This window comes from Perna viridis, chromosome 3 (assembly GCF_037379345.1).
Source record: "Perna viridis isolate PV_CMFRI_1.1 ecotype Kerala chromosome 3, ASM3737934v1, whole genome shotgun sequence".
In the NCBI taxonomy this organism is placed as follows: domain Eukaryota; kingdom Metazoa; phylum Mollusca; class Bivalvia; order Mytilida; family Mytilidae; genus Perna; species Perna viridis.
In genome coordinates, this window is record NC_142447.1 from 26353034 (window position 1) to 26380669 (window position 27636).

The following is a 27636-nucleotide window of genomic DNA, read 5'->3' on the forward strand; positions in this document are numbered from 1 at the left end:
TTTGACATGGGGATAGATCAGCTCAAGTGGATGTGTAGCTTACCATGAATGATTACAGTTGATCTTGAACTTTAAACTCTGCATCAAAATTATGATTTTGCAATACAGATTTGTGTCAGTTCCGTAACTTTGTTGTCAGCTTAAATTATATGTTCTTGTGAAAAGGATGCTTTCCTTTGGGGCTGTCTATGGATGCTTGTTTAAATTTGATCAGTAAATTTTATGTACTTTCCCAGTTTATCGTAAAAAAACAATCTGAAATATTTTTTTTTCAAAATAATTTGACATTTTAGTGGTGAAAACGTGAAAAATAAAGAAATCATTTATAGACAGTACAGTTTCTATATATGTATTAAGATAAGATTTTTCTTAATTTTTTCACTGTTTCTCCACTTAAATGTCAATTTACTATGGTAGTGCATGCTATTCATTGTGGAATTTATTACTGTCCTAGCTGGATCACTGTAAATTATTTGGGTAATCAGTTTGAATTAAAGTTCATTCTTAAAGTAAGGATCCAGATAGTAGATGCTATGCCTTTCATTCCCCATGTTCCTTATCAGATAAAACACCTTTAGTCAATCTTCCATTCACTATAGCTTTGTACCATCAAAATCTCCTGAAATTATTCGTAATATTGCATTTTTTTTACATCCTGGTTCTGTAAGGTGAATGTCATTACGTGACGGTTATCATTTATTGTTCCATTAATGCCGTATTTTTCACTTGTTGCGCTAGCACAGACTTGAGAAAGCCTGACTGGAACTACCTTCAACTAAACAGAATTATTAGTTATGATATCAAGATCTTTATACTTTTTTATGTCAATACTTTTTTTCTATATTTTACCCTCACCCAATGAGGGGTGGAATGTTGGTATGACTATCAGAATTTTGTTGCATTTATCTTGGCTCACAATGGATGGATTGATTTCGAATATTTGAAGGTGTGTGGTTTTATATTAATGGGGCATGCAATGTAGAGATTTGAGGTGCTGCCTGATGTCAACTCCCTGTTTCTTGGGATGTTGAGATTCTTTCATTATATGGAGTGATACAGACGATTTTCGTCACATAACTCTGCTTCTGATGGATCAATCAATTTCAAATTTGGTGTGTGTGTTTGTATAGATGGGGCATATGTTGTAAGCTATTTTGGAGGCTGTCTGTAATCAAATTTCTGTAACAGGTGATGGTTTTTCATGTAAATCATATCTTGAGAAAGCCCCATTGGATTTGTTAGTTATTATGATCTGTAGGTCTGTAAACTTTTGATTAAGATTAAAATGAATTTTGATGAGTTTGATTTTTCAGTTCCGTTCTGTTGTTCAGTATTGGAGTATTATTTGCTTGTTAAACAAATATTTATTTCAGCTTCTATTTGCTTATTTTTAATAGATTTTGCATTATGAGTTGCACAATTATCAAATTCGATCTCAGCTTCCTGTTTGATGGGACACAGACTTACTCTAGTTATAATGATGAACCTAAAAATTTTCTGAATATTTTTGTTCAGATTTTATTGGTAGAATTATTTATATTAAATAATAAGTTATTTATGATGATTTATTTTTATACTTCTAATTTTTAGTCTATAGGAACTATCTTCCCAGGTCGATGAGCTTAACAATATTTGGAATGAGTGGTGGTATCCTTAGCACATCATCCCTTGCAACCTCGTGTTAAATACTTTTGACCTTACATTTCAGACATTTTTCTATGTGACAGACACCACACAGCATGTAAACTGTTTGTTCTACTACAGAAAATCAACATGGCACAAGTTACATCAGCATGCTGTATCTGGTTTGTTAAGTTTCTAATAGCTATTTTTTTTCCACTACATTATGATAAGTTGTTACAATTTTAAATATTAGGTGGTTAATAATTAAAAAAGGTGTACAGTATTATGCATTATTCATGCCATTTCCAGTTCTAACTTAAACACATTTATTATTGGCTAGTATATACGAAATATACAAAATTCTAGCACAGTCAAAAATTTCTTAAAAATAAAATTGGCCATGTCATGTTTTTTTAGAAGTGTTTTGTCTTAATTTACTTTTTGACAAAAATATGATCATACAATTTAATGTTATATCTAGACTATAGTCGGCGTCACATAAATAACATACTGTTAAAATTTGAATAAAAATATTTTCTACAACTTTATTGACACCTACCGTCGTTTAAATGGTCTTAAATGACTTGCTCATTCGTTTAGCCAAACGGCTTCTCCCTAAACATTGAATCGTTAAATTCCGGTCAGATTTTAATTCTAGGTGCCAATATTTACATTGTAAAAAGTCGGCCATGTTTACAGTGATCGGGTTGCTAGGAGATGTTGTTTACGTTTAAATGGTTTGTCCAAAAACCGAAGAACCCAGAATGCACTTCGGCGTTATTTCGGATATCTCGGATTTATTTTACGCGAACAACGTACAATACTGAGAAGTTGATCAAGCAGACGATTGTCACCGGAGTTCGACGGGAACTTACGAACTTCGTTTGTAAACAAATCGTCCCATAGAATCCAACATGGCGGATATTAGTATGGGATTTTCCCGTAAGGATTTGTTACGCATGATTTAAACTAATAAGCAACTTGTTTTTGAGAAGCTGTTTGGCTAAACGAATGAGCAAGTCATTTAAGACAATTTAAGCGACGGTTGGTGTCAATAAAGTCGTAGAAAATATTTTTATTCAAATTTTAACAGTATGTTATTTATGTGACGCCGAGTATAGAGTATTTTTATCTTTGGTCCAGAGCATGAAGGTAAGTTTTCAAAAGAACTTTTAAACATGTTTTCTGACAAGTGCATTAAAATGTTTGGTGCGTATATTAAAAAAGACATAGAATCTGCAGGTGCATGTATTTTTAAAACCATTCCAGATCTTGTAAAGAGAAATATTCTGAAGAGAGTGTCAAAAGTAAGTACATTTGTTATTTCCAGATATAAGTAATTTAGGTCTTCATTTGATCTTTTAAAGTTAATAATGTTTAAACTCATTCTTCTGCATTAACTGTCTTCAATTATTTTGAGTATAAAAGTTCAAGGTTTAAAACTTCAATTTCAGTTTTGTTTCATTTTTTGTTTAGAATAAAGTTGAGCAGTTGATGAAACAGAGACAGTCACTTGGTATTTCTTCTTTGAGATTTCTACCAAAGCCAAAAGGATTGAGACCCATTGTTAACCTTGGAGCTCAACAAAGGGACTTTGGATTGAGAGTAAGTATTTTAAGTCATATTTATTATTTTAGGACACTGATTTGAATATCAGTGTGCACCTTTTTTACCATCCCCATTTGATTCGAATAACATTGTGCACCTTTTTTTCCATCCCCAATTTTTCAAGGGGAGTGGTTAGTGGTACATACATGTAGTTATAGAGTTGTCCATTCTTTTGTCTACTTCTTTTGTTGTTGTGAGAGGTACCCTTCTTTTGTCTGTTACTCCTCCTACAGCAATGAAAGGAATGTAATGAAACTTTCACAGAATACTGAAGATATGCACCTTCTATTTCGGATTTTAATTACAATGTTTTTAGTGGGTTTTCCATAAAAAAAAAATGCATTGACTTTTGTCTTTTTTTAATAAAGTGTACCCATGTGTTTTTCTGAATTTATCTACACTATTGAATGGAATTTAATGTAATTTTAACAGAATCTTTATTACATTTTTTCCCATTGTGCACCTGAATCATATTTTTACCATATAATATCTGTGGTGGGAGTGTGGTTTCCTTTGTCATGATTTAAAAAAAAAAAAAATCAGTATTTTTTTTTTGTAGTCACTTTCAATCAACAAACAGTTGCAGAATCTGTTACAAGTTCTTTCCCTTGTGAAGGTAGGACTGTTTTCTAGATTGATGATGGCCATTTTGATATTTCAAGGAATATTCCTTGAGAAAGATTGGCCTGTATATGTGTTAGTTCCAATGAAACTTTGTGTTAAGATGAGGCCTTGGGAACCAGCGAAATTTAACACTAAAATAATCTATCATTCTGTTACTTCAATGACATCTTTTATACCCCCACTCAACTGCCTCAGTCCATTTGAATTTCCTGAAAATGATCCCAACTCCCAATGGATGAATTGATTTAAAAATTAAGTATTTGACTTGATATAGATGTAGCATACATTGTAAACAATTTCATATGCTATCTGCTATTAATTGATTTTTGCAACTTTGTAATTTCACACTATATAGAAAGTATTGGGTATACTTACCACAACAATACATTCATCTTTATGCTAATCTTATATTTTTTATGGTTATAAAATCATTGTATCAATCAGTGTAATCCAATAACTTTGTTCAATATAATTTTATTGTTGAAAGATGCAATGGACAGTAAAAGTTCTGTCCTTTTGATTAACACCTACATTTCTCTCTGTTGTAGAAATCCCATCCCCAGATAGTTGGTGCTGCTAAATTTGGATTAGATGAAGTGTATAAAACATGGAAGGAATATGCAGTTAAACAAAAGTATTGGCTTGTTATGTGTTGTCAAGTTTTTATACGACCATAAAAAATGTTGGTTGTGTAATGTTGTGGCTTTGTTGTTGTTGTCTGGGGACACTTCATGTCCGTGCAATAACTTAAGTTGTGGTTGACCGATTCTTCTGAAATTTTGATATGATTTTACTAATTACTAAAGGAATGTTTCTGATTTACTTGGACTTGGTTGCCCCTACCATTTTTTCAATTGGCATCCATCATCCTCGTCATTAACAATTTTTCAAATACCTTCTTCTCTGAAACTATTGAATGGAATTTGGATGAAACTTTGCATGGTTGTTCCATAGGGTATCCTGCACAAATTGACTATTGAATTTTTGATCCATTGAAAAACATGGTGGCCATTACTAAAAAAGGACAAGGGAGTCAAACAGCAGTTTTTTTGTATATATCTCCAAAACCTTTCGGTTTAATCAAATTTTGACAGGATGTAAGTGTTTATCATGATGAGATCTATCTTTGGTCAAATTTTAGTGAAAATCATTTGACCCATGTTGGAGATCTTGCCCTTTTTGGATATTTTTGCTGTTTTTGATGTTATTTATTTCAAAAATCTCCTCTGAAACTATTGAACAGAATTCAGTGGTAACAAAGGATGATACCTTTACTTAGTTAATAGGTGAGTGATTCAAGCTGTTTGAGAGCCTCTTGTTAGATTCCCCGCCTGTGGTGTTCAGTCAGATTTCAGATGTGTTGGTTTTGAGTTATAATGGGTCAAAGGGGCCACACCTGAAAAAATTGACTTTGAAAATATTTAATTTAGTATAAAATTTTATGCGATGTAGTGTCCAAACCATTTGATGTAACCACAATGAATTATAAGTCTTTTTGCTTAAGTGTGTCAAAAACTAATTTTGTGTCCTGACTTACCCCAACTGTTCAAGGTTCAACCACTGTGGTTGTATTATGCTGCACTTAGTGAAGCTTTTTATTGAAAACAAGCTTTTTCCTCTTGTTAATGATGAATTTTATGGAAGAAAATTTTCAGTACTTGTATTCTCCAGTTTTTAGGGACAGAAAGTTAGGGTCCTCTCATTTATGAAGATGCTATGAAATACCTTTCTGTTGGAAGTAGTGTATTTAGAAATGACATGTGCAGGAAGTGATTGTTTAAACTTTTCATGCAGATGTACATTTGTTATAGGAAGTTTCACCTATTCTTATTGGTGGAGACATCAGTAATATAACAAGATAGTGGTGCATTATCAACAAAGTCAAGTTATTAGAGTATAAATAGCACTATTCCTCATATGCAAAGACTGAAGTCATATTAGATGTCAAAAACAGTTTGTTATAGTATCTTGAGAGTTACCTAAATGATCCAAAGACTTGATGTCAAATATATGAATGGCTTTTGGTGATCATTGTGTGCATCTATTTGTCTGTCCACAACTTTTCCGTTTCAGTTTTCTCTGTAACTATATATCACAAATACTTGATAGTTAGAAAGTAACTTGTTATAGGTTTGCCATTTTGCAGGATACCACAACTTTTTCGAACTTGAGTGATGTCAACTCTGTTCAATGATTTAAATAAAATTATGACCACATAGTTCCTTGAGTGTAGAGAAGGGGTATCTACTAGTTTGTGTAAGATTTCCACTTAAAAACTTCTTAATTTTTTAAAATCAATATGTTTTTACATTACTGTAAGATTTATAGTTTTCGGAAGCTGTTTCTTATTATATATCGTTGTAGTCAGCCCCTGTATTTCGTTAAGACAGATATTAGACACTGTTATGATGAAATATTGCAACACAAGTTATTCTCCATTGTAAAGAAATTATTTTCAAATGTAAGTACTTTTTCTTAAAACTTTTTATGTATTATATATCATTTCATGTTTTCATTTGATTTTACAATACCAATTCAGTGTGAGTTTTCATGTGCAGACAGTTTTCATCCTGGTGGAGGTTGTTGTCTTTTTGACATACTCACCATATCCATTCTTTTTCTAGCATGTGTATTAAATAACAACGCAAAGGTAAGATGTCATTCCACTTAGACATATTAACCAGCTGTTACTGTATCTTTGATCTCTCACGATTTGCAGAGAAGCAGTTTCTACCAATTAAAAAGTCTGGTTCCACTCTGCTGATAATTAACTCATGACCCTCCATACACAAAATGCCATACTACCACTGGGCCACCAAGGCAGTTAAAAAAAAAATCCAACATTTTTTTAGGCTTATGTTTTTTGTCTACAACCTTTTCTCACAGACCACATAGCAGCTAAGACTTCCTATATTCCTACTAAAGTCATGCCAGGTCCCTGGGCTCCTAGCTATTGCAATACATGGTTCTCCTGCCCTGTTCTCTGGTTGAGATGGTTTGTAAGTTTTATCCCAATTAAAGTAGGGCATAGGTGTTCTGTCATCAAAAGTCCATGTAGAATAACTTCCTGTAAGGGAGTTAGTTCCTTGAATACAGATATGTGTTCCTGGTCCAAAGAATCCTAAAATGGCAACATGTATTGCTAAATTGAAACTTGCAAATAGGGTGTTAACTATAATATAAGAGTAGAATAATCTTATCATTTCAATCTATGGTCAAAAATCGAAAAGGATCCATTCATCTACAGGCATTTTATTTTTTTTTTTAATATTCATGACCCCATTTTCCCCGAATGAAATACAATGTATGTATGATAAGGTTTTGACCAAATTTAAATAACTTTGTATTTATATAATTTTCTGAGCAAAAATGCTTTTAAAATCCATTGGTTGTGTAAACCATGTACTAATATCTCTTTGCCAAGAAATAAATATGTCTTAAGGTCACCTTGCCTACCCTATTTTTTCTTCCTAGCCTGGCACATTTTATAGGTATTTCTTATGTAACGCCGCTAAATCATTATTTTTTGTTGAGCAGTATTGAAGTGGAGAAATCCTCACATAAGTGTCTGTATAAGATAATTTTTAAAAATAGCATGATTTTACCTGCTTACCTACCATATTTTTTTCATCCAATGTAACCTTAAACAGACTTTTTTCCTTGGCCTTAGCAAATGGCATGATATAGCAATCAAATGGAAAATTAAAACCTTATCTCCAAACTAAACAAAAAATACATAGGCTTGAATCCTGCTTGTTCATGAAATATTGGTCAAGAATCAGACTATATACAAGACTGAGCAGTCCAACTGAAGATATTTCTGTAACTGCCTTCAGATTTGCATTTTTCAAGAAGACTGAAATAAAAACCTAAACAATCATCAGAATTAAGCATCTGTCTGAATCTTTAAAAATATTTTTTGGCATGGAAAGACCAACACTCACTTCATAGAATTATGAAAAATCTTTTTCCAGCTTGTGAACTGAAAAGTTAATGTTAATACTGCTTCACTATTTACTGATATTAGGGTATAGCTTACCTGGTAAAACTTGCATTATATATTGGTTTTTCTTGGCTGAGTCTACCCTGACAAGTTCCAGCCCCTCAGATGTGCATTTGGGTTTGACCTTTGTGTCAAAGTTCATGGACACTGGGTTAAAGAATCTGAAGCAGAAGTCTAGCTCTCTGTTGTAGTACAAATTCTGTGATGCTGGGCATCTTCCATTAGCTGTAAAAAAGTACCGGTACTTATGTTTTCAAAAAGACATTTTTATGAGACATATACAGCATGTTGCATCCTAATATTTAAGTGTTGTCTGGTGTTTTTTTTACTTATCCCTTGATTCTTAAATTTATCATGGTAATTTTAAACCCAATTATTGCCAGTGTCATTGCAAGAAATTTATACCATACATTTTTTCTTCAGCCTTTTCACTAGTAATTGTCTTAAATGGAGCAGAGTATTAAGGATGGAGAAGGAAAAACAGTTTCAAAAAAAAAAAAAACATGCTAATTTATGCAGTTCTTGCAAACCATGTAATAGACATTTTAATACTAGTTTGCACAGTTGCGGTATGTTTGTGATTTTGTTATTTTAGACAGATTGTAATTTTGATTTCAGTTACTATGATATCCAGACTTCACTGAACAAATACATTCCCGTGCTGTTTTCTAGGATAACAATAACATAACATATAGCAACTTACTACTTTCGGCTCTGTAAGATTTCCATCCCTTTTGATATGTTGATGGTAAAGTATTCCAGAATGGGAGGGAGTGTAGCATACACTTGTTATCTCCTTTGTTAAAGAAAAAGAAATTGCATTTAATATTTCTTGAACATGTTTTCACACATTCAAATAATGAGTAAGAATCATATGTTCCAACAGCATCTGATGGTTGATAGCGGTCATCAAAACCACTGACATATGATGCCTGTAATAACAATTTTCTTGAGGAAATGCAATTCACTTGAAGAATCAAAATTGAAATGGTGATTAAAAGTAATACCTTCATTTTAAGTTTTTCTTGATAAATAAATGATGCCTAAGGTCTTGGTTATTTTTATGAGGGAAGAAAAAATCAATAATCGTAATGTAAATTTTGATAATTAGATATTGGTAAATACTACCATTAAACTGTGTTAAAATTGTGGACTTGTTCTCAAAAGAGATGAATTTCCCTACCCATGTTTTAGTACTGACATACAACAAGTTTTCATGCCTAAAACTTAAATTGGTATAAAGAAATATGTCAAAGTCCTAAAATCTGGAAATTAATTATTTAAAAAGTCATAGAAATTTATATAATTGAACAATATGAAGTAGAAACCATCTAGTTTGTTGTGGCCTATGTATTAGTTGTTTGTATTAAGATTTCAGTGCTGGGAAAAGAACAGCTGTGGTTATAAGGCCATGTGAGAAATCTTTAAAATTTAGAATCTTTTCATTATAACCAGTGGGATGTTTATTAATCAGTACTCAGTGTTTGATTTCTTTCAGGTCAATATTTGTAGTGGTTTGTGTATTGACTGTTTAGTAAACATTGTTTAAGATTTAAATATTTTGTAATAAGTTATTGTATTTCATTTTTGCCTTTTTAGAATTTGAAACCACTTATCAGATTAATATTCCCTTAATGTATTCGCTTTAAAAGCAAAGTTGTTTAAACTTATCGGGCAAAATAGCATTACCATTATGTCATTTTTATAGAATGCATGGTTTAAATCACTCATTTCAAGTTACATCTTAAAAAGTATAAGAAATTTTTAAAGAGCTCAACAAAAATCACCATTTGGTTGAAGTTACTGCCCTTGATTGGCCAAAAGTATTAGCTTATACTTGATAAATTGGACAGAAGTACATATGTATTAGGTTATACTTGATAAATTGGACAGAAGTATTAGGTTATACTTGATAAATTGGACAGAAGTATTAGGTTATACTTAATAAATTGGCCTGAAGTATTAGCTTATACTTAATAAATTGGACAGAAGTACATATGTATTAGGTTATACTTGATAAATTGGACAGAAGTATTAGGTTATACTTGATAAATTGGCCTGAAGTATTAGCTTATACTTGATAAATTGGACAGAAGTATTGGGTTATACTTGATAAATTGGCCTGAAGTATTAGGTTATACTTGATAAATTGGCCAGAAGTATTAGCTTATACTTGATAAATTGGCCTGAAGTATTAGCTTATACTTGATAAATTGGACAGAAGTATTGGGTTATACTTGATAAATTGGCCTGAAGTATTAGGTTATACTTGATAAATTGGCCTGAAGTATTAGCTTATACTTGATAAATTGGACAGAAGTATTGGGTTATACTTGATAAATTGGCCTGAAGTATTAGCTTATACTTGATAAATTGGCCAGAAGTATTAGCTTATACTTGATAAATTGGCCAGAAGTATTAGGTTATACTTAATAAATGGTAAAAGATTAGAAGAAACTTTTTTTAATGTAATTATCATTATGGTAAGACCAACAAAAGTATTCATTAGGGTAGAGTTGTGGGATGATGCGTTAGTAGAGTTATTGCCCTTTAAAGATAAACAAGGACACTTTATTTAGATTCTAGCTGGTATCTTGAAAACAATACGAGATAAATGGGTAAATTTATTTTTATAACTGAAAAAAGCATCACTTTGTGGCAACAATATTATGTGATATGTTATTAATGAACCATTTCCAAAACAAATACATGCATATAATAACTATGAAATGAGGAAACTATATAAAGAACTGAATAATCGAAATATTATGAAAAAACCATTAAGAACACATGGGTTGAGAACACGAGTTTCAATTACTTTTCAAATGAGCATGCTTTTCAACTCCGATGATAAGATTTTTAATACATGTTTATCTATTCATTTATTCCAGTTTATCATCGTACAACAGATGACTACATTTTAATATTCTGTATTTTACTTTTCAGCCAGACATTGTAAGTGATGACTTTGTGGTCAGGAGGTATGTGAAGCTTGTTAATGAAGGAGGTATTATCAAAAGGAAGTTTTTGAGGAAGGCTTTCCAGCTTGGTGACTTCAAACCTGACTTCATTGGCTTCATTACACAAAAGAACCAGGAGGATAACTCACATAATGCTATATTTGTAGACCAGGTAAGGAAGTTTACAAAACACATACTCTAGGTTTTTATGAAGGAGACAAAAGAAAATTACAAAAATGATTGTTATTACATTTTTAATGTCAATATAACCAGTTGCTTAAAGTTTAATTTTAGCTTATAAACATACTTTTATATAAATTTCCTATTAAAATAATAAATAAATCTTGTAATTTCACCCTTCTTTGGACTTCCACTAAAATGTCACAACACTTATCTATTGTGATGCTAACTTCATTTTTCTTCACTGATGATTTGAAGTGTCAATTCAAGTATCACACAGTTATGAATTTATTTTAAAATATCAATAAACTATTCTATTAATTAGGATAACTAATTGGTTATTGTGAATATCTAACAAAAATAGAATTGCTTGTGTTTTGAGCACAGAAAAAGTTTCATAAACTCCTTAAATGTGGCATTCTCTAGTTCTTATAATCGTATTGTGGTAATTCACTCCAATACTATAATTATATAATAGACCATCATACATAATAAGTTATAGTATATATTGATATACTACTGTAGGGGTGTTTAAGTGGTTTGATATACTACTATAGGGGTGTTTAAGTGGTTTGATATACTACTGTAGGGGTGTTTAAGTGGTTTGATATACTGCTGTAGGGGTGTTTAAGTGGTTTGATATACTGCTGTAGGGGTGTTTAAGTGGTTTGATATACTGCTGTAGGGGTGTTTAAGTGGTTTGATATACTGCTGTAGGGGTGTTTAAGTGGTTTGATATACTGCTGTAGGGGTGTTTAAGTGGTTTGAAGGTCTTACTCCAATACAGGAGAGGCTGATTTCTCCGTGTTGATTTTTTTTGTTTATTTAGCTAAATGTGTTTTTTTTAGGTTGTATCCCAGCAGGAAACTAGAGAGCAACTACTGAAATTGCTTCACTGTCATATATTCCATAACCTTATCAAGGTAAGATGTCCGGCATTTTTTAGGAAGTAAACTGTTGTCATGTCGTTCTATGTTTTACTTATGTTTAAGCCTTTCAAGCTTATTGTGCATTATTTTAATACTGTGAAAGTACTATTGTTTGTGGGTTACCAATTTTCGTGGGTGAGCCTAACCACGAAATATAGTTCCCAATGAAAAAGAGATTTCCATAGATGTGTATACGGAAAACCTCAAAACCACGAATTCAAGAATCCATGAAATTGTGTATCTTCCCTTATCAACGAAAATTGGTTCCATGAATTAAACAGTAGGTAATCATTGTAAGCTCTCTAAATTTTACTTTTCAAACAAATTAGAGTAGGAAAATTTGGTCCCTGTATTAGGTGTTTGTTATAGGAGTTTTATGCCAGATAATGAGTATCTTTTTTGATGACATGAAGATAAGCAAATGAGCTTTTTTTTATAATTTGATGGTATCAGTAGTCAGAATAAACATATTTTGATTACAGATAGGACAGACATGTTATGAGCAGAGTAAAGGAATCAGTCAAGGATCTGTTATATCTACTCTTCTGTGTAACATCTACTATGGAGATATGGAGAAACTGTTCCCAGTAGAGAAAGGAGAATTAATGATGAGGATAGTTGATGATGCTTTGTTTGTGACACCCTTCAAGGATAGAGCTATAGCATACTGCTTGCAAATGCTGAATGGTATGATTACATCAAAAATTGTGATATGAAATTCCCATGAAATGAACATGAAATTATTTCACAAGAACTTCACATGAAAGTTTCACGTGAAAAATTTAACATGAATTTCACATGAACTTGATGCAAAAGTCGCATTGAGGCTGCTTATGAAAATCATGTAAACAAATTAAATATGAATTTCACACAAAAAACATTTGCCTGTATACTTTCTGTTTGTCAGACCCAAAATACCTGAAAAAAAACTAATTATTAGTAGAATGTTAGCTTTTAATTGATTTATGGGTCTTTTTGAACAATGATGAAAAAAATATGAGATCTGCATATCATGTGGTGAACTGTTTCACATCAATTTATTTAAAATTAAACCTATCAGTTGTTCCATTCAGTCACTGCATGTAATATCTAATAACACTGCATTCTACTTTCTGTTCTGATCACCTTTTTAGAATCCTCAGGTTTTCCCTTTGAATAGTGCTTTCAAAATCTTGAAAGATGAATTCTGATTGGCTGATCAGAAAGGTCACCAGAACAGAAAGTAGAATGGAGTGTTGCAGTGACTGAATGGAACAAATGATAGGTCTAATTATATTTAGATTGGTTTTGCATCAACATGAATTTTTAGTTTCCACTATTCCTTCTCACTGGAAAGGTGGGGACATCAGTGTTGTCTACATCATTTTGTCTGGTTCAACTTTGGTCAAATTCTCAATGCTGTAACCATTGTTAGTGACATATGCTGAATATACAATAGGTATCCATCTTCATGAATTCTTAAATTTCCCTTTCAAATTTGAATTAACATATGACGTCATATTGCTCATTATATAGTTAAATTATTGAGATACATGATTTTAAGGTGTACCAGAGTACAACTTGAATATAAACAAGAACAAAGTAGTAACCAATTTTGATGTTACTGGATTAATGGATGGTCTTCATGTGATGCAGGATACAGGTTTGTTTAGACCTTATTCTCTATAAATGTTTGATGTTGATCATAAGAACTAAATATTATTATGTGGTTTTTTTTATACTCCGTGCTGGGATATGGAATGTTTGGATTCTTAATGAGTTTTGCTTACAGTTTTTGTCTTGTGTGGATGAAATTCAGAGATGGTGATACTTAGGTATCTCTTTTTTGGCATCAGCATCCCAGTTAAGATTTTAATGCTAAGTTTTCTGATTACATAAATTTAATATGAACCACTTTTGCCAGGTAAATCATACCTGATATGCAGTAGCATTAGTATTACATCATAATTCCATAACCATTTGATGCGTGTACCTCCGCTGTGAGTCACAGTCTATTGACTTTGAAATTTTTGTGAAGATTTTATGTTAAGTTTTCTAATTACATCAGTTAAACGTGATTCACTTGTGCTAGGCCAATTATGGTTGGTATGCAGTTGCATTAGCATCACTACATCATAGTTTTTTTTATCTGTTTCTTGTATATATGCCATTTGCAGTCACTATCAAATTTTGAATAGCAGCCACCATCTGTAACAGGTGAGACATATCTCTATGATATCAGATTATTCTACTTTTTAAGGACAATTCACATATGTATAGGGGTACTGCCATAAATGTTCAAAACTAGCCTTACAAGAGATTCTTTCTGAATAATATATATTTAATTCAGCTACATTTCTTGTTTTACTCCTATTTTATTTAATGATTATTTTCTCTTATAAAAGAAAAGAATTAGCTGACAAAATAACACTATGTGATATTAAACTGAATTTTGAGGCTTCAAGATTTGGAAATTCATCAGCCTAAATGATGCATTTTTTTTAGACTGGTTGCCATGGTGTGGTATTTTATTGAACATGAAGACTCTAGAGGCTTCAATCAATTTGTCCTTCTATTTTAGTTGTTGTAAGTACTCATATAAAAATTATCATTACAAATGAAAATAGATCTACTTAAATTATGTGGTGTTTGTGACATCACAAAAAAAAAACCCAGAAAAAAAAAAAAAAAAAAAAAAAAGAAGTTATGACATTCAAGTTACAATGGAATGGTAGTAAGCAAGGTGTTCTATAATTGGCATACTTATCCATACATGTGATTAAGTCATTCCTTCAAAACTGGAGAATGGACTGATTCCCAGATACTAATTTTCATGATATTGACATCAATGAAAATTAATATTTGCGAATCTACGACTACCTTGTCAAATAAAATATAAATAAAAATGACTTGCGTTTCATTGTCTTGTCATGTCTTCCTATGGATATTCCTCCTACACGACGAGGAACTGCCATTTATTGCATAGTTATTGACTTTGTCTTGTCAACTGCCTATCGATATTTATGGGTGAATGATTTATTGCTACAAAACATATTGTGAATTAAAAATAAATATTTTATATACCCATCTTACGTTTTTTTTTTTTTTCTTCAGGTATTAAGACAAAAATTAAAATCAAAGAAAGATAACTGTATTTGATCAACCGGAAAATTTGATGGAAAAATTGTACAAAAAAACACCCAACCTGGTCAATCCAATTTCCCTGACTTGTTTGCCCATATAAATTTCCGCGATTTTCACAGGCTTGCGAAAACCTTGAAAATTTCTTGGTTTACAGTAATTGCTACTATTGCATATATATGCATCAAAATGATTTCATTTCAAATAGTTGTTACTCGCTGTGCAGCACTTTAACTTTGACTTCCATGCAGCATTGAATTTGTAATAGTACTAACTACTTTGCTTTCTTGGCTGGAGGTGCAGAAGATTAAATATTACGTTTCAGCATTTTGACAGTTGATGAGAGTGCTCCAAATTGAAAAATTTACATAGTTCCTTCATTGACTTGGGTAAAAAACAAGCCATCCTTTGAATCAATTTCAATTTCAGTGGATTGGTCAATGTTTCCATAACCATCAAAAGATTAAATGTTCCGCATCAGTGTTTACACAATGAGTCCAAATCGTCAGTAATAAAATCGTTTAACCATTTAAGCGTGTGCCATTAAAACTTGGGATAATTGTCAATCATCTCTTGCTTTTATATAATCATCACACCTTTTAAATAACGTCTCATCAATACCCAGTAAAGCTCGTAATTACTGTTTATGACCCTTATTAACATGTTCACCTGTCTACCCAAGAACAACTGGAAATGTCGTTATTCAATCCTCTCAGGTTATTTCCTTCAGTAATTAAAAAATATGGCGTCCAAAATTTGTTTACAATATTAGTTTTGGAAAGCAGTAGTTTTTCTGTTTCAACAGTGGAACGGTAGGAAGGTTCCAATTCCAATAGAATTGAACTACCACCGGTGGGTTCACATGTATGCTTATCACAAAAAATTATTTTAAAAGTGACCAAAAAAATCAAACTGACTGAAATATCTGTAATTACTCATTGTTACGGGATATTCATGTAATTATATATTCATATGTTGAAATACTAAAAACATGTACCTGCAAGTCTACGAAGGGTAAAAATAAAATTACCTAACTGTAATTGGGAAGGTTATCAACTATACTACTAAAATATTACTACTATTGGGAGGGATTATATTTGGCAAGGCAGATGAACAAAAACTCAACCAGACCTAGTGGACTGGAAATGTTATCATGTGTTATGACAATGAACAGAAAAAATTATCGCTTCATGTCTTTTTTTCACTTCAGCTCTGAAACACTCGATGACATTTGACAGTGCTAATCAGGCTGGTCAAACTATGAAGAGGAAATTATTTAGGTAAGAAAATAGATTCAGTTTCTGCATGTTATTTTTATGTCTGTCTTATTAAGGAAATGATGTATTATTTTAATACCCCTGTCTGTCTTTCCCCATTTATATGGTAACTGAATGCTTTGAGCAGTTTTAATATTTTTTTAGATGAATGTTTGTCATCCTTAAAAAAAACCGGGAATTCCTCTTTGTTTTTTTCCCCTCATTTTTTTAAATCATTTAATGGGACTAAAACAGTGAAAAAAAGAGAGCATATAATGGGCTTTAACACAATGGTTTGTACACTAGTTTTGGTTCAAAAGTATCAGACCTTAATTGCTTTGCTTAGTATTTTGCATATTTCCTATTTTGCAAAATTTTTTTGTCTACTAATACAAAATCAAATTTTTGTTTTTCCTCTTTTACAGATCTTTGAGATTGAAGTGTCATCCATTTTATTTTGATTCACAGGTTTGTCTTATTAAAGAATAGACTACTATATTAGTTCTACAAATAGAAATAATATGAATTTAGGTTTTAAGGGACAGAGCTATTTGTTCTCATATAACATTTGTCTTCATTGATAATGCACCTCTATCACATGCATTTTTTTCTTAAATAGATTACATCATAGAGACTTAGCATCAATGGTATCCTATACATGTGGATGCTTTGCAACATGAATGACTCAAACTCATTCATATTTTGGAAACAATGTTTGCAGGAAGTGATTGTTTGAACTTTTAATGCAGACACAGCATATGTTGTTAAAAGTTTCATTGGTTGAGGCATCAGCAATATTACAACATCTTGCTTTCAAACTATATAAAATGTTCATGTAGCTCAATTTGAAAGGGGTACTTGGCCTTCATTGATACAGTGATATTCTCTATCTTCTGGCATGACAAGATTTTTTTACTGACTATTTCACTCATTCTTTTGGACAAGTGCTACCATGAAATGTTCATTTGTGGTAGGATTAAATCAGTCTAACTGTTATTTATTTATCACCAATTCTGTTTTTCTTAATTTTTTTTCCAGTTGAATTCTATGAATGTGGTTGTCATCAATATATATAAGATATTCTTATTGGCTGCTAGTAAATTCATGGAGTATGTTAGACATCTACCAAAGAGAGATAACTGCAAATTTTTCACAGGTATAAATTGTTTTTGCTGATATAATTAAATTAGCAACCTTTTTATGGCAAATATACCTGTTTTTTTAATTCTGTAGGTTCACATGCAATTTCTCACTGACATCTTTGATTGTTGCTTGGTTTATTTCATTTATCTGGGTTTAAGGGTCCACTCAAGACAACCAGAATGAACTTCAGACACTCCAGTTAAAATATCAGGGCATCAGGTGTGAAGCTTTTTATTCTGTATTCATCTGAGCTAAATACTAGAACATTATAGTTAAAAAGATACAAATGTTTTTGATAAAAACAGTTTATATTGACTTATAAGAAGCATTATTTATAAAGCCTGGGTCAATTAAAGCAGGCTCTTGAATTTTGTAATATTGTTTGGAAAAGCTGTTTGTCATTATGCAAGCTGACATAATATATTTTAGTTTTGAGTTTTTGGGTTTTTGATCCTTTAGGATCAAAATACCTTTGTCACTGGTCTATCACTGGAACTTCCCTACTATTTCTGAACACTACACAACAATATAGTCCAAATGTAATTCCTTTTATATCATTCAATACCTCTTATAAAAAGTAAATATGTTTCTTGCAATTTATCAGCTGAATAATATTCTATTATTTATGCAAATAAAATTAAGATCTAGTCTTCATATCAACTCCTTTTTGGCCTTGAAAGATATTTAGTAATAAATTGGCATTTAGGGAATTTATTTCTTGCAGTAATGTGTCTGGAAGGATGAAATGTGTTAAATATTTTCATTTTAACTCACTTTAAGTCAAATTATCCTTCCTATCATTAATATTTTACCATTTATAAATAGGAAGTGAAGAACAGTGATTTTAACCAAGTAAATAATGGCAAAATTCAAATAGATGAAAGTGTCTAGTTTTTGAAAACCTTGTGTTAAGAAAATTATCTTCTTAAGATGATATTGGTTTTTTTCAAGTATAATTGTTATGTAGGATAAATTGGGGAAAAAGTTGAAATGGAACAAAATATGTAAATGTGTGTGAAGTTGGATCAGTAGTATAGATTGACTTTCCATTTATACATATTAAAAAAGACAGTTAGTATTATTTATAATGGAATTTATGATCACAATTTTATTTAACATCATATAATTTTGGAATTTTGTTCATGCTACAATTTTCACAAGAATCAAAAACTGCCAGTGCTATCAGCACTTTGATTAGAATTTAAGTCATTAGACCAAGGAAGTCTGTTATTCTGCTGTGTAGAAATAAAACTAATAATTTTGTTTCTGTTTTTCTTTTCAGATATTATTTTTGCATTAGGACACTACTTTGACTTGCTCTACAGGAAGACTAGGAAAAACATGGTAATTATTTCTTTAAAATGAAAATGATGTTTTCATAGCTCTTACATTGGCAATGTACTAGATACTATTGAAAATTATTTAATACAAGATGAATACCTTAACTTGTTACCTTTAAATCTAATGGCTACATTTTTTAAACCCCAAGCAACGAGTGGGTGATATATTGGAATCATCTTGTTCGTCCAATTTCCTTGCAATTATCTAGACTCCCAAATTGATGGATTGATTTAAAATTTGGTATTTGGCTTCATATAGACAAGGCATACATTGTAACAGATTGAAATTGCTTTTGGATATCATTTTTCTGTAAGAATGAGGCAATGATATTGTTTCCACTAATGAAAGTTAACATTTTTCAAAGTAAAAAACATAGCTAAAAAATTATCCCAAATAAGATAAACTATTTCCCATTGAGTTGTTAGTTTCAGAGGTGAATATGGTGTTTCTGATCAAAATTACACTAATCAATTATATATGTCTAATATTATCTCTAAGATTAATGATTTTAACTACAAACTCCAGGTTATATACTGTTATCCCAAATTTCCTAATTTAAAAAAGTGATGCATATTTTCCCACTATGAAGAGGATGTAATTTTGATAAAAGTCAACAATATCACAGTGGGGTATACCTAACGACAACTTGTGCGACTTCATGTATTATCAGTGTATATTCTGAGTATGCATTCTGTTGTTTTCCATGGTGTTTTCAATAATGGTGTTATATTATTTGAGGAAGTGTATTGTTCACTTTAGTGTAAATTTTATTGCTTTTTTTTCAACTATTAACTTTTAATCTTTATTGAAATATTGTGTTATATTTTCAGAAATTTAAAGAGATGGGCAGGTGTCTTCTTCCTTCACAAGTACAGTGGTATACATCTTTTTTTTTTACTTTGCTCGTTCTTATGTCTGTTAGGAATTTTGAAAGCAGCAGACCAATTTTGATAGGAAAATCCCTCAAAATATTACCTTAAACTATTTAATTTAATTAATAACAAAGCTGAAAATTATCCCTTCTCATAAGTTTAATCCCACAACTGTTGATATTGGAAATTTAATTTATCACCTTACTTACATAGTTAGATGCATGTTTCCACTAACCCTACATACCCTTATTTGTTGGGCAATTTATTGACAAGCACTATTAGTCTTAATGAGTGTCTAAAACCAGCCAGTCAAAAACTTTCGAAAAGTTTTCCCTACCTACCGACCCTAGTTTTCAGAGCATGTTAGTGGAAACACAGGTATTTTTTTTCTTTGTGTTACATGCTTAGCTTTTTGGTAAGTCAGGAAAAAACATTGATGTAACGTTCCACTAAATTCAATATCAAATGTACCCCTACCCCACCAAAAATTCACTTAAATTGACATATTTTTCCATGTCAAAACCCTAAGAGTATTTATACTTAAGTAAAAAATGGCTTATTGGTATTATCAAAATTAATACTTCTGATGAAATTTGGCGATTTTCATAAAATTATCCAAAATAGCAAAAAATGGGATTTTCGATTTTTCCGTCTTAAAGTTATTGCTCAACCAAAACGTTTCAAATTTGGTATCATTCCATAGATAATTTAATTTTCTACATAAATTAACCATGAAAAACTAATTTTCAACAATGAATTTTCAAAAAATGTTAAAAATACTACTCCTACCCCAAGAAAACTGGTCTCAGTATCAAACAGAATTCTCATTCACATCATACCAATATTGTAAAACTCATATTGTAGGCATTCATAATAAAGATAATGATGTAACCAAAATATCTGATCAATTCAAGCGCTAAGTTTTTCTTTTTGGGGTAACAATTACTGTAAAATTGTAAAAAGGGGAATTTTGAGAATTTCTTCTATATCCCCTGTTATTGCCTTTTTTTCAGAATATTGTAGATTAAACTTTTCTTAACTTCCAAATGAGCCCAAGTAATAAATATTTGAACTTTTCCAAGTCTGGTTAGGTGAAAAATTGCCACTCATACCCATGAAAAAAATACCTCAACATGAACTAAAATGTTAATTTTTGGTATATAAACAGTATACAGTAGACATGTTGGGTACTATTGTTTTAATTATCAAATGTATCCAACATATGTTCTCATTCCAGGTAGGTATTTTCAGTGTCAATGTGACAATCATGAGTTTTTCATAGAAAGGGGAGTTTTTGGAAATACGAGTTCCTATGGTGTTGGTATGCTGTGAATTAGAACTGTTTGATACTGAGACCAGTTTTCAAGGGGTAGGGGTAATATATTTGATATTTTTTTAAATTTCATTGCTGAAAATTATTTTTTTTTGTGGTTTATTTATGTAGGAAATTAAACATCTATTGAATGAAACAAAATTTGAAACGTTTTAGTTTAGCAATAACTTGTATATCGAATTTATGTGACTTTTTACAGAAAAATCAAAAATTCCATTTTTTGGATTTTATGATAGAGTAATCAAGGGAACCAAGGTTATAGCGGTAAGCAAAAGAATGTAATCCAGGAACAAAGACCAGAAATGGAAAACAGACATACACAACAAAGAACATAAAGTAACTAAAATCATACATACAAAGTAACAAAAGCAAATGAGCAACTCGGACTCCACTAAAAACTGGTAGCATGGACCAGGTGCACCGGTAGGGTAAGTGTCCTCTGCTTTTCTTTCTTTCCAATCAGATCAGCTATAAAGGCAGCCTCATAAGAGTGAAGGAATAGGTCAGCAAGTATAGGAGCACAATTTTTTCCATTGGAATGCCGACCGTTTGTTGAAAAACACGTCCACCACACTGGACAAATATGTTGTCTATTAAAAATTCCAGCATTGTAAACATCTTCCTCTGTATATTTGGAAGATGATTTGGAATTATTTCTTACGAAGCATGAGGAATCTCTACCAAGAACTATATATTTGTATCTAGGTGTACCATCTTTTTTGGAAAAACAATGATGTATAATGTTTTTAAGTCAGGATTTTAACTGAGTGTGGGGAATAGAAGTATACAGTGTTGAAAAATCATAGGTTTTAATGCTATTATATTCAGATAATAGTCTTGAACTGATTGTCTCCAAAAGATCTTTTTCAAATTTTTCGATCCACATTGAATTAATACCACTATGGGAGTAACAAGTGTTGTGGTTGGACTGCAGACTCTCTTTGACAGATCCAGCTATGAAACATTACTTGTATAGATTCTTGTGGAGTTTAGGAATCCAGTACATAGACAGTAAATCACAATCATCATCCTTGGTAGAGAGACCAAAAGAGGATAGCACAGATTTATGGTTTTCCACAATCTCTTCTTTGGAGAGTGTGGTAGCAGTATAGGTCTTATCACTGCTATTATTTTCTACATCTACCTCTGATAATAAACATTGGATGTGAAATGTTTTGCAAACAAAAACAATGTTTTGGGCTTTGTCTGCTGGTACGACAACATATCTGTCATGTATAGTAGACAATGTTTTTGCTACATCGGGGTCTTTGAAAACTGATGTAGTAATGGCACTCATTGACCTACTTAAAACTTCAATTTGTTTCAGAATTAAAGACCTCATGACCTTTAACCACTTTGACAGAGAATCAATGTCTTCGTTTTATCCATTTTCTTGCATAGTCCTTGACGACATCCAAAAGAACTTTTGATGTTGGAAATTTAATTTATCACCTTACTTACATAGTTAGATCCATGTTTCCACTAACCCTACATACCCTTATTTGTTGGGCAATTTATTGACAAGCACTATTAGTCTTAATGAGTGTCTAAAACCAGCCAGTCAAAAACTTTCGAAAAGTTTTCCTTACCTACCGACCCTAGTTTTCAGAGCATGTTAGTGGAAACACAGGTATTTTTTTTCTTTGTGTTACATGCTTAGCTTTTTGGTAAGTCAGGAAAAAACATTGATGTAACATTCCACTAAATTCAATATCAAATGTACCCCTACCCCACCAAAAATTCACTTAAATTGACATATTTTTCCATGTCAAAACCCTAAGAGTATTTATACTTAAGTAAAAAATGGCTTATTGGTATTATCAAAATTAATACTTCTGATGAAATTTGGCGATTTTCATAAAATTATCCAAAATAGCAAAAAATGGGATTTTCGATTTTCCGTAAAAAGTAATGTAATTTCTACTCTTAAAGTTATTGCTCAACCAAAACGTTTCAAATTTGGTAATAAACATAGGATGTGAAATGTTTTGCAAACAAAAACAATGTTTTGGGCTTTGTCTGCTGGTACGACAACATATCTGTCATGTATAGTAGACAATGTTTTTGCTACATCGGGGTCTCTGAAAACTGATGTAGCCATGGCACTCATTGACCTACTTGAAACTTCAATTTGTTTCAGAATTAAAGACCTCATGGCCTTTAACCACTTTGACAGAGAATCAATGTCTTCGTTTTATCCATTTTCTTGCATAGTCCTTGACGACATCCAAAAGAACTTTTGATGTTGGAAATTTAATTTATCACCTTACTTACATAGTTAGAGTATGTAATTTGAAGATTTAAAGTTATAATTCTAATTTATGGAGCGTGGTTCACGGTACTTGGGACCTTTAGAAAGGATATTATGCAGAGATACGTTTTCAGTAATGGTTAAATCTCCGGTAATGACGTGACCAGAAGGACCATATTTGAATGGAGAGTTTTTGCAAGAACAGTCAGATGGTTTAACCTTGAAGTCCTTAATCTTGAGGTTCTGCAATAGTCTTTTATGATTGAAATTTTTGGATGCAATGGGTGAAGTATAGGAATATGAAATAATTGGTATGGATTTGTCTTTGTGATGGAGGATGTTAGCCAAATTAATTGCATCTATACCTTTGTTGACAAACGGTAGTGGAAGAAATGATTGTTTTTCTTCATCTTGACTTTTCACACAAACTGGTTTAAAGCGTCTGTGGAAACCAATATCCAAAATGATGGCAACAAATCTGTATAATAATGAGGTGGGGTCAGAAATAGGAGTGTCAAGACTTTTTTGTGAAGGGAGTGTAGAAGAGTGAGAGGTATAGAATAAAGTTTGGTTCTAATGTGATGAAGTCCAAGAGGTTTTTGTATGAAAGGAAGGAGACCATCCATGGATACATCATGTAACTTAGGTGACGTGTAGTGGTGATGGCCATGACTCCTTTCCTGTCTTGGAATTTTGTCAAATAAATTCATCATATTTATGCTATTGTTATATTGGCTTGAAAGATTTCCTATACTTTTGATGATATCATTGCATCCATAAGGTATTGCAGTACCTAGTCTGCTTATCCAGTACTCCTCTCTTTCCCTACAATAGTTTTTACTTAGAACGGGACTGTTCGTAGATGGTAGATTTATTCTAAAATACAAACTTTCATAGAGAGGATTGAATGATCTTGTTGATTAAAGTGTTGATAAACTGTCAGGAATTTGGTGGTGTTTATTCCCGAATGATGACCACACATTCTTTTGTTAAATTCAGACTACGAAAATCGCCAAAATTCATCAAAAGAACTCTTGAAGTATTAATTGTGATGATACTAAACTAAAATACTAAATAAGCCATTTTTTTACTGAAGTATAAATACTTTGACATGAAAAAAAATATGTCAATTTAAGTGATTTTTTTGGTGGGAATGGGTACATTTTTTCATTTTTCTCTGAAATCCTTAGTGGCACCGCAACTCCCTTGGTACCATTGTAAAGCTGAGACACGGGGCTACATATTGATACCTAAGTGTGTTTAGTTTGTTCACACATGCTGTCCTAGGAAGGCTTAGATGCTCAAACAATCGAGTCACAAAAATCTTAGCTTTTTGACCCAGTGGTGTACAAATATAGGCTTATACTGAAAAAGAATCGAAGAATATTTTTTAGTGATAAATTTATTTAGTAATGGGAGGTATAAAGGTACCTAAAAATCAACATGAAATTGATGAGGGGGGTGTATGAAGGACCCTCCCAGCCCATGGACTATTATGTTTACGCTACACCTACCAGTATATTGTTTGCAAAATGTATTTTTGATAACACATTTTATCAAACAATGGAATATTGAAGAATTTACACTTTTGTTGCAAGAAAATCTTGATTAGGGTGTTTTGTTAATGATAAAATTAAATGATGTTTTGTTCAGAATTAATAAATTTGTGTATTATAGATTTTGGAAAAAGGTATTGTGAAGAAATTATCAACTTATTATTGCCATTTTTGTACCCCCTTTTTTATATCCTTTATAGGTTGTGTTACAATGCATTCAGTGTGAAATTGAATCAGTCTAGGAGTCAGTTCAAACCAGTTGTAACATCCTTGAGGAAAAGTCAAGCTAAACTGTGCTCTAAGTTGGAAAATGCAAGTATTTGATTTTGCACAATTAACCCAAACTAACGCACATATTAAAATAGAGGGTATCATATTAGATATTTTGTTAGTTGATTTATTACAACTTCCTCCACGAAATTCCAGACATCTTTTATTTGTAATATCTGTCTGACAATTTTGGGAATATTTTAAAGTTTTTTTTAAAATATTCTTCATGGTTTTCTTTATGTGTAGTATGGATTGTACTGAAGAAAAAACCTAATTCTAAAACATCTTTATGATATCTAAAATGGTCATCTAATATGATTGATTTCCAATGTATTAAGAACAGAAAGTGTGAAGCAAACATTGATATTAGGCAGGTGTAACCTGTAAGAGGATGAATATTATATTGATATTTTCAAAAATTTTACTATTTTACATGTATATCAACTAGGATTTATTTTTAGTCCCCTACCAGCATGAGCCAAAAAGGACTTCAAATTTGCACTTCATCCATCTGTCATTTGGTAAAAACATTGAAGTTTTCCACACTTTTTTCAAAACACTTGCAGATATTGAGCTGATTTTTGGTGTGTTAGTCAACCTTGATGAGCTACTGATCAAATTTATATTTTGTTCTGCTTTGCTGATTTTTGTCCTAGTTTAGGGCCTTGACCTTTGAAAAATTTACCTAAATTAAAGTTTTCCACACCTTTTTTATAAATTCTTGCAGATATTGAGCTGATTTTTGGTATGTGAGTCTACCCATATGAGTTACAGATCAAGTTACAGTATTGTTCCCCTTCACTGATTTTTGTCCGAGTTAAGGCTGTTGAATTAACCATGATTTAAGTTGTCATGACTTTCTTTCTGAACGCTTGCAGATATTGAACTAACATCTTCTGTTCAAAATCAAGGTCATTTCCTCAATTTGTCATTTGTACTTGATGATCCAAGGTAGTATTTGGGTCAGTGATATAAATAGCAAGTAGGGGACTCTGTAATAATTTGCAATACTCTCAGAATGCTTGTTCTTCATAATTTACCTAAACTACACCGAGAAGTGGGCTTTAATCAGATACACCATCTGTTTTTGTTAAAGATCCTTACTGGTTTATAGGTTAACTTTATGTCAGACTGAAGTAGGGCTTTCAATGTTTTTCAAGTCAAAGGTTAAACTGGTATTGATACCCATATGAGGACTGCATCCTCTATTTAAGTATAGTTTTCTACTTTTATTTAATTAATAAGTACAAAGAGAGCTGTTTTTTATATAAAGCATTTTTTTATGAATATCAAAAGCAGAAAGCTTTGATGCATGAAGTTAAGATGCAATGGATATATGTGCTTATACACATATATTGTTGAAAATATATTGAATGGTAGAAGTTAGATGTATTTCCTCCTGTCAGTTCTATTATTGATTTTGCAGTCATATATTCTTATGTTTTGTATTTCAGGAAAAATACAGCACTGCCTTCCTGCTAACTGTATGTGGTAAAACTTTACCAGCAGAATTCAATGGAATAAGATGATAAGATGACTGTTTCGTTTACTGCATATACCTCCTGAAAAAGTGCTAGATTGTTATTGATGAAATGATACAGCTTTTTACATGGGCCCTCATTTTGTATCCTCCATTGTGCAGCACAACTTCTATTTTTGTTCAATTTGGATGATTTTTAAAATAATTTTTGCCATGTTATTGTTTGTTATTAATAAAATAAGGAATATTTTCTTTATGTTAGCAATTTTGTGGTGACTCTACATATATGACCACCTTCAAACTTTTGAGATACATTTTTTATGGAATTCAATGAAACTTTCACATATTCTTTATCTCATGATGCCATTGTACACCTCCTATATTGTTTTTTTCCATCTGAATGATTTTTGGGGGGAAGCTATTTGGGGAAGGTTTGCTCATAGTTTTTCTAGTTATGATATAGTTCAGTATCCACAACATATGTCTTCTTACAAGTATAAACTTTATTTTTACTGCCATTACTGAAAACAGAAGGTAGAGGTTAGACAGCAGTTTTTATGCCCCCGTGACAAACTGTCGGGGGCATCTTAATTTACCCCTGTCCGTCCATCTGGATTACACATGATCATGGCTTGTCCGGCAATCACCTCGTACAGTTTACTACATCTGAAATATTTTACAGGACATTTCTAAACATGATGAAGGTGTGCAAGGCCAAAAGGAATTTGATTTTCGTGAAATGTTACGGAAATTGGTGATAGTTACACTTAGTCATTTTACTAAGAAACAGGGTTACATGGCTTGTCCGGCTATCTCCTTGTACAGTTTTTGAACTACATCTGAAATATTTTACAGGATATTTCTACACATGAAGGTGTGCAAGGCCAAAAGGAATTTGATTTTCGTGAAATGCTACGGAAATAGGTGATAGTTACACTTTGTTTGGATTTTTGATCTGTTAAAAAAACATGGCCACCATTACTGAAAATAGAATATAGGGGTCAAACAGTAGATTTTTTGCATATATCTCCAAAACTGTCAAGTTTAGTCAATATCTTTCAGTTGCTGAAATGATCCCTATTATAAG

At 31.7% G+C, this 27636-nt stretch overlaps 1 protein-coding gene across 1 annotated transcript in view; it reads left to right on the top strand.

The window, feature by feature from the left end:
• The window catches only part of LOC148621634 (uncharacterized), a 43921-nt gene extending 17120 nt beyond the window's left edge, over nucleotides 1-26801 (top strand). Inside the window, exons 15-32 of the mRNA XM_088576206.1 lie at nucleotides 1709-1805; nucleotides 2893-2930; nucleotides 3100-3228; nucleotides 3791-3847; nucleotides 4404-4489; nucleotides 6220-6316; nucleotides 10805-10990; nucleotides 11847-11921; nucleotides 12410-12614; nucleotides 13471-13569; nucleotides 14412-14492; nucleotides 16258-16327; nucleotides 16729-16771; nucleotides 17342-17459; nucleotides 18729-18790; nucleotides 19618-19664; nucleotides 25000-25111; nucleotides 26524-26801. Of these exons, the coding sequence (XP_088432332.1) occupies nucleotides 1709-1805; nucleotides 2893-2930; nucleotides 3100-3228; nucleotides 3791-3847; nucleotides 4404-4489; nucleotides 6220-6316; nucleotides 10805-10990; nucleotides 11847-11921; nucleotides 12410-12614; nucleotides 13471-13569; nucleotides 14412-14492; nucleotides 16258-16327; nucleotides 16729-16771; nucleotides 17342-17459; nucleotides 18729-18790; nucleotides 19618-19664; nucleotides 25000-25111; nucleotides 26524-26598 (1677 nt within the window). The 3' untranslated portion in view covers nucleotides 26599-26801. The remainder of the gene's footprint in view (nucleotides 1-1708; nucleotides 1806-2892; nucleotides 2931-3099; nucleotides 3229-3790; nucleotides 3848-4403; nucleotides 4490-6219; nucleotides 6317-10804; nucleotides 10991-11846; nucleotides 11922-12409; nucleotides 12615-13470; nucleotides 13570-14411; nucleotides 14493-16257; nucleotides 16328-16728; nucleotides 16772-17341; nucleotides 17460-18728; nucleotides 18791-19617; nucleotides 19665-24999; nucleotides 25112-26523) is intronic.
• The last annotated feature ends 835 nt before the right edge of the window (nucleotides 26802-27636 follow it).